At 45.5% G+C, this 8577-nt stretch overlaps 1 protein-coding gene across 1 annotated transcript; it reads right to left on the bottom strand.

Annotated features, from left to right (window-relative positions):
• Positions 1-1365: 1365 nt before the first annotated feature.
• Positions 1366-1902, bottom strand: LOC103003103 (60S ribosomal protein L11-like). Its single transcript, XM_028162340.2, has one exon. It carries the CDS (start codon positions 1900-1902, stop codon positions 1366-1368), a length of 537 nt encoding a protein of 178 aa, XP_028018141.1.
• Between the last annotated feature and the right edge of the window lie 6675 nt (positions 1903-8577).

Raw genomic sequence — 8577 nt, 5'->3', positions numbered from 1 at the left:
GCAACTAGAGAAAGCCTGCGTGCAGCAACAAAGTCCCAACACAGCCAAAAATAAATTAATAAAATAAAATTTAAAAAATGAGTTTACAGTGCCTTCTATCAGGGCCATAGTTAAGAGAATCCTATTTCAATCGTTCAAGGCATGGCGGGTCCTTAATTAGGTTGGCAATTCTTGAGTTAAATGTGCAAGTCAAGAGTCCGAGAAGGCATTGGGATTCCGCATGATTTATTGTTAATAGGTATGGGTAATAATGATGAAAACAATGGTGTCTATTATTAAAATGTTATCCCTGATATTTAGCATAGTACCTGGTATGTAATAGGTATATAGTAAATATTTAACAAAAATATATTTGTTGATTGCGTGAATGGAAAAGAAGGGCTAGGCGTAGGTTTTACAAGTGTGTTTCTAAATTAGTGCTTGCTCCCCCCAGCCTCATATACAGGTGAACAAGTGCAACGTTACTAAACCACTGACACAGCTTGCCAAGTGTTCTAACCTTTCACGGTATCTCTACCTTGGTCGGTGTGAAAGAGCTTTCAAAACTAAGGCGGGCTTCCCTGGTGGCGCAGTGGTTGAGAGTCTGCCTGCCGATGCAGGGGACACGGGTTCCAGCCCTGGTCTGGGAAGATCCCACATGCCGCAGAGCAACTGGGCCCGTGAGCCACAACTACTGAGCCTGCGCGTCTGGAGCCTGTGCTCCGCAACAAGAGAGGCCGCGACAGTGAGAGGCCCGCGCACCGCGATGAAGAATGGCCCCCGCTTGCCGCAACGGGAGGAAGCCCTCGCACAGAAACGAAGACCCGACACAGCCATAAATAAATAAATAAATAAAAATAAAATAAAATAAAAAAAACAAAAAACTAAGGCACCATGCAGCTGTAGATTATTATTCTAGGCCTGAGAACCAACAGCTCTAGTTTTAGCCAGTAGCTACTGGAGGCATATGTTGCCAGAGATGCCTGTGAACAATGGTCCATTGTGTGAAACTAACTCTACTAGTTGTATCCAGAGGATGACCTGCTCTTGAATTACAATAATGTTGCGAATATTTTTTTGAAGAGTGACCAAAGTAAACTCCAGTGTGAATTCCCATTGGAGTAATTTTCCTGATGCAACCAGAGACTGAGGTGCTGAGTACATTTTATCTGTAGATGATATAACACGAAGGTCCAGGGTATAGAGAGGTCACAATCTTTGAATCTCCTTTCATAGGTGGTCCATGCTAGGAGCTAAGTAGACCTTTCCCCACTTAGGAACTTCAGATTCAAGGTTTTGTTTTTTTGGGTTGTTTTTTGTTTGTGTGTTTGTTTTTTTACATTTCACGGAAAACTTTTTATTGGCCTTTTGGATTGAAACGGGAATTTATTTGCCAGGAAGGATGATCCCATCATACTTCTGCTGAAACCAGCACATGGCCTCCCCTTTGCTGCTTAGGTGTTTGGCCCCAATGCAGCCTGTCCTGCACTTCTTGTCTGCGATGCTGAAACTTGGCCTACCCAGCGCCACATAGAAGTTTAGGCCGTAGATGCCAATGCTTGGGTCATATTTGATCCCCAGATTGATGTGTTCTCGGATCCCAAAACCAAAGTTTCCAGTACCTGAGAAGTTATTTTTTCTTAATTCGCACTCTCGCACCTTTAGACCTTCCTCCAGGATTTCTTCTGCGTTGGCCTCACAGACTGTGCAGTGGATGGCGATCTTTTCATTTCTCCTGATGCCAAAGGATCTGACAGTGTATCTAGCTTTGGAGAACACAGGGGTCTGGCCTGTGAGCTGCTCCAGCACCTTGGCTGCCCCGGTCAGTCTGTCTCCACTCTCCCCTACACAGATGTTGAGGCAGAGCTTGCAGATGCGAAGTTCCCGCATGGGGTTCTCCTTTGCACCTTGATCCTGAACCATGATGGGAAACAGGAGGAGAGCCAGATGCAAGGTTTTGATACGATGAACCTGGTTATGGTTGAAGTAATATATTTTCAGTTATGACAGTGAACAGAGGACATTGATGAAAATAATGATTAAAGAAAAATTTTCTCTTGATATGAACTAGGAGTTTAAATTAGAAATTATATCCATTGTCACCTTGTTGCCGAAGAGATTCTAAATCCTCTTCTCCTAATACTTAGAAGTACCATTTATGCGGAGGCAGATTTTTTGAAGTATTTTATTCAGAAAATATGCATTAAGCATCTGCATGGGAAATTAAAGACCGATAAGACACGAATCTGTTATTGAACACAAGTTCATGTGCCCTACGCACAGTGAAGCCAAACAAACTAAAATGTCAAGAGTTTGGAGTTTGGAGCAGAGAAAGGTTTATTGCAGGGCCATGCTAGGAGAACGGGTGGCTAGTGCCCAAAAAACTCCGGAACTCCCCGAAACGTTTCAGCAAAGTCTTTTTAAAGGCCAGGTGATGGAGCGTCCCAGCGTGTGTGATCAGCTCATGCATAATTCTCTGATTGGTTGATGGTGAGGTAACACGGCAGTTAACATTATCAATCCTTAGGTGCCAGAAGGTCTGGGAGCTACTTGCTCGTTATCATCAAATAGTTAATTTCTTCCATGTGGTGGTGGTTCTTAGCCTCTGAAAAACTCATGAAATATGCGTGAGATACTGAGACCAGCTGGGACCAGGGACCCTTTGCTGCAGTGCTTGCACCTGGACAAACCTCTCCTCAAGCAGCAAAATACAAAGAAACTATATGGGACTAAAAATAACTGCGTGCATGCCTTGGGGCAAATTATGGACAAAAAGATAAAAAAGACCAAAAAACTCAAAAGCCAGTTTTGAAGAGCGGGGAGCCAAAAGCAGGGTGTTGGGAGAAAAGCAGGGTACTGAGCATGCCCCCTGCACTCACCACCTAAGGGGTGGGCAAAACACCTAAGCCACCCCTCCGACCCCACATAAGGAAAAAGCTTGTTCTCGCTCCCTCCTGCTGCAGCGGGGCCCCAGTAAAGCCTTGCCTGAATTTCTTGTCTGGCCTCTAGTCAATTTCTATTGAAATTGGCCTTCTTGGGAAGGCCAAGAACCCTGGTCGGTATCAATACTCTCTCTGGATACTCCAGAGAAGAGCTACAGCAGAGGATATGCGGGAGGGTCTGTCCTGGGAAGGCCCCATAGGGTCCTGCTTGGTTATAAATCTATCTTCAAGATGCTTATTGTTCAGTGGGAAAGACACACAGGTAAATCAATGATTGTGTAAAGACTACATGTTATAATAGAAGATGCTAACTGAGGAAGCTCACAAAGGGGACATCTAATCTGCACTTCTGGGAGGAGGTGCATAAGTTCAAAATTTTTTAAGACTTAATTTTTTTTAGAGCTCCTTTAGGTTCACAGCAAAATTGAGAAGGTACAGAGATTTCCCATATGCCCCTGCCCCCACTCATTCACAGCCTCCCCATTATCAACATCCCACATAAGAGAGGTATATTTGTTACAACTGATGAACGTATATTGACCCATTAAAATCACCCAAAGTCCACAGTTGACCTTACACTCATTCTTAGTGTTGTACATTCCGTGGGCTTGGACAAATGCATAATGATATGTATCCACCATTATAGTATCATACAGAGTATTTTCACTGCCCTCCAAATCCTCTGTGTTCAGCCTTTTCATCCCTCTCCCTTACCCCAAACCCTGGCAAACATGGGTCTTTTTACTATCTCCATAGTTTTGTCTTTTCCAGAATGTCACGTACTTGGAATCATACAGTATGCAGCCTTTTCAGATGGGCTTCTTTCACTTTGTAATATGCATTTGAGGTTCCTCCATGTCTTTTCATTTTCCATTGTCTGGTCCAGAGTTTGCTTATACATCCGCCGAAGGATACTTTGGTGGCTTCCAAGTTTTGGCAGTTATGAAAAAAGCTGCTATAAACACCTGTGTGCAGGGTTTTGTGTGGACATAAGTTTCCAACCATAAGTTAACTCTTGAAGGATGAAGTTCAGTTAACTAGATGGAGAGAGAAAAGCTGAATATTCCAGACAGAGAAAACAGGACTTCTCAGGGAATTTCATCCCGACTGGCATGAACTTTGCCTGTATAAAAAGGGATAGGAGCTACCCTGGCAGTCAGTGGTTAAGAATCAGTGCTTCCACTGCAGGGGTGCAGGTTTAATCCTTGGTCTGGGTACTAAGATCCCGAATGCCATGCGGGTGTAGCCAAAAAAAAAAGGGATAGAGAGAGGCTGGGGTCAGAGCAAGAATGTTCTCATATGCTAAATTTTAAACTTTATCTTGAAGCCATGGGGAATTATTGAAGGTTTTTAGCAGGGCAGTGATAGGTTCAGAGACCTGATTAATATTCTAGAAAATTCTCCGTGCCAGCCACATGAAGGATGCATTGAAGGAGGTGAGGCCAGAGGCTTCTGTTTTCCAAGGAATGAGAGAAGCGAGGAGGCCCTGAACTACGCAAGGAGACAAAAGAGAAATTAAGGAGAGAGGCTCTCCAGACGTGGTGGTGGGCTGGATATGGTGGTGAGGCTAACCAGATTTCTGGCTTGGGAGACCAGGTGGGTGGGGTGCCCGGTAAAATAAAGACACAGGAGGAGGAGCTAGTCTGGAGTAGACAGAGGCATAATGAGTTTTAGAAAACTTGAATCCTGGTTTTATCACTTACTAGCTGTGTGATCAGGAGTAAACCCCTTAACCTCTATGTAAAATTAGGAAAGTGTTATCTACTTTGTAGGCAGGTCATACAGGGACAGTATATATGAAAGTGCTTTATAAACAGGAAAAGGCTATTTAATTTTTCCTTATTGTGTATATAAGCCCCATAGGTTGCTATTCATGTGGAAGTGATTTTAGGGGTGCTACAGGCATCAATCTCAAATGTATCCTACCTCTGAAGCCCCTCCAGCGGTACCCTGAAAGGCTGGGGAAGCTGGAGCTCACCCCACTCCTTCTTTCTAGCAAGGGGAACTCTTTCTTTTTTTTTTTTTCTTTTTAATTAACTTTTATTGGAGTATAGTTGATTTACAATGTTGTGTTAGTTTCTGCTGTACAGCAAAGTGAATCAGTTATACATATTCACATATCCACTCTTTTTTAGATTCTTTTCCCCTATAGGCCATTAAAGAGTATTGAGTAGAGTTCCCTGTGCTATACAGTAGGTCCTTATTAGCTATCTATTTTATATATAATAGTGTGTATATGTCAATCCCAATCTCCCAATCTATCCCTCCCCCCCCTTTCCCCTTGGTAACCATAAGTTTGTTTTCTACATCTGTGACTCTATTTGTTTTGTAAATCAGTTCATTTGTATCATTGCAAGGGGAATTCTTTCTTGCTGGCAAGTTCCCTCTTTTTGTTGAGTAGTGCTGGCTGGTGAGGGGTGGGACAGAGTGGAAAAAATGAAGCTACCTTCCTTCTCCAGCAGAATCCTTGTGTTATAAACGCCCATTTAGGGACTTCCCGGGCAGTCCAGTGGTTAAGGCTCCGAGCTTTCACTGCAGGGGGCACAGGTTTGATCCCTGGTTGGGGAACTAAGATCCCACAACCTGCGGCCAGATAAAAAATGTCCATTTAATTTTCTTGCCACCAGACTGTAAGCTTCCTAAGGATAGGGAGACTGAGTCTTGCTGGATCTTTCTTCCCTAGTGTCTAGCAAGTGCCTGGCAAATTATAGGCTCCCAATAAACTCTGAGTCAATGAATGAAGGCATTTTATCTTCCAATATCCTTTTTCTGAGTAACAGCTTTATTGAGATATAGTTCACATAACTATACAATTCGCCTAAAGTGTGCAATTCAGTGATTTTTAATATATTCACAGAGTTGTGCAACCATGATCACAGTAAATTTTAGCTTTCTTTTCTTTTTTTTTTTTTTTTCCTTTGGCTGCACCACAGGTCATGCGGGATCTTAGTTCCCCGACCAGGGATTGAACCCGTGCCTCCTGCAGTGGAAGCACGGAGTCCTAACTACTGGACCACCAGGGAATTCCCACCACAATAAATTTTAGAACATTTTCAACACTCCCAGAAAGAAATCCCCACACCCATTAACAGTCACTCCCCATATCCCCTCCGCACCCGCCCTCCTTTTCAGCCTTAGACTTACTTATTTTTGTCTCTATAGTGCCCCTTGTGGACATTTCATGTAAATGGAATCTACAATACGTGGTCTTTTGTGATGGGCTTGTTTCACATAACATAATGTTTTCAAGGTTTATCCATGTTGCAGCAGGTATTAGTACTTCATTTCCCTTCTTTTTCCCTGCCAAATAATACCCTACTATACAGATATACCACGTTTTATTTATCCATTCATTGAAAACAAATGGCAACATAGGAGGCCCCAGCCTCTGTGCCCCCACAAAGATGAACAGTTAGACAGCTATCTACAAACAAAAACAGGCCTGGGAGAGCTCTGGAGTCCACTTAAGAAACTACAGCAACCCAGGAGAACAAAAAACTTGAGAATAACTACACAAGGAAAGAAGGAAGGTAGCTTCATTTTGCCCACATCATCCCATCCCCCTAGCCAGCACTGCTCAGCACCAAGAGGGAATTTGCCAGCAAGAAAGAGTTCCCCTTGCTCGAAAGGAGGAGTGGGGTGAGGACCCAGCTTCCCCAGCCTTTCAGGGTACCGCATGATGGTCCATGTTTGGTTTCACCCCACCCAGACCTGCAAAGCTAAGACGTATAGAGATGGCTAGGAACGAGGAAGAAAAGCAGGAACTTGTAACAGCAGTTATGCAGCAGAAGAGATCACGGCTCCAGTGACCTGCTCTGCAAACAAACCCAGCAGCTTTCACCACTGAAGAAACCGATGACCAGCACAGCTACCTCAGACCCCGCCCCCCATAGATTTCACCCTACAGGTATTCACACCCACTGATGACAGCTGCCTGTGTCCCTCTCTGCTCCCTCCCCTGCCCCTATCCTCCCCTGGAGTCTGGACCCACACTGGCAGCCAGCCCAGGCCTCTGTGGTTGCATGAATGCAAGATGCCAGTCTGGACCCTCTGGTTGACGTCCACCATCATGTGCACAATCTGGGCTAGCCCTTCCAGCTGCAACCTTGCATGCCAACCACCTGATGCCCGTCACGGGCCTCCACCGCAGTGCACGTGCCTGGGGCAAACTGTGTGGCCACAGAAGGGCGTGCCAACAGCCAGGGCCCCCGCAGCTGCTTGTGGGCCCAGATCAGGCCCTTCTGTCACTGGCCTGTACCACTGCGCTCACCTCAGCCAGTCCCTCCAGATGTGCACCTGCATGCCCCTGGCCAGGCCCCTGTCCCTGGCCTCCACTGCCGTGCACCCACGGTGAGACCTGGCAGCTAAAGGAGTGCTAGCCAACAGCCAGGACCCCTGCAGGTGCCAATGAGCATTTGGCTGGCACTGAGCCTTTCTGCCTGCCCGGTCCCCCACTGCTATGTGTGTGTTGACAACCAGCTCCTGCTTCTCTATAGGCACCTGCAGCTGCACCCCCGCAGCCGAGTGTGTGCATCACTACGGCATCAGCAACCACTACTACCTGTCTGGTCTCTAGCCACTGGATCTGGAGGGGCTGCTGAGGACCCCAACAGTGGCCCTTAGAGCCACTATAGACACACTGAAGTGCTTGCCAAGGGCCACAGTTGTTGACACTGTGGATTCCAGTGGCCTGAGTTAAAAGATACCATGTAACCCTGAACCCTGTGCCACCACCTACCCCTGCACTTGGCGCCCTGCACCACTAGACTCGGAGTCACAGCATGCTCCAGCACGTCCCCACCTGCAAGTGAAAATCTTCCTTTACCAAAGTCAGCTCATAAAGCCTGGAGGAGGTGACTGCTTCTTCAAATGAGCAGACGCTTATGCAAGGTTACAGAGATCACGAAGAATCAGGGAACCATGAGTCCTCCAAAGGAATATAGTAAGCCTCCAGTAACTGGCCCCAAAGAAATGGAGATCCAAGAATTGCCCGATAAAGAATTCAAAATAATTGTTCTAAAGATGCTCAGAGAGCTAGAAAAGAACACAAACAATCTAGCGCTATCAGGAAAACAATACAAGAACAAAATGAGTTCAACAAAGAGACAGAACACATAAAAAAAGAACCAAACAATAATTTTGAAGCAGAAGAATATGACTGAACTGAAGAATTCAACAGGGAGCTTCAATGGCAGTTTTGACCAACCAGAAGGAATCAGTGATCTAGAAGGCCACTAGATCAATTGAAATTACCCAAACAGAGGAGCAAAAAAGAAAAAAGAATGAAAAGGAATGAAGAGGACTTCCCTGGTAGTGCAGTGGTTAAGAATCCGCCTGCCAATGCAGGGGACACGGGTTCGAGCCCTGGTCCGGGAAGATCCCACATGCCGGGGAGCAACGAAGCCTGTGAGCCACAACTACTGAAGCCCGCGTGCCTAGAGCCCGTGCTCCACAGCAAGAGAAGCTACCACAATGAGAAGCCTGCGCACCACAATGAAGAGTAGTCCCCGCTCGTTGCAACTGGAGAAAGCCTGTGCCCAGCAACAAAGACCCAACACAGCCAAAAATAAATTAATTTTAAAAAGAAAAGAAAAGAAAAGGAATGAAGAAAACCTATGGGACTTATAGGACACCACAAGAGAGACGATGTATGTAT

This window comes from Balaenoptera acutorostrata, chromosome 11 (assembly GCF_949987535.1).
Source record: "Balaenoptera acutorostrata chromosome 11, mBalAcu1.1, whole genome shotgun sequence".
NCBI lineage: Eukaryota > Metazoa > Chordata > Mammalia > Artiodactyla > Balaenopteridae > Balaenoptera > Balaenoptera acutorostrata.
The sequence above is the reverse complement of the archived record's forward strand: the minus strand, read 5'-3'. Positions and strand labels throughout refer to the sequence as shown.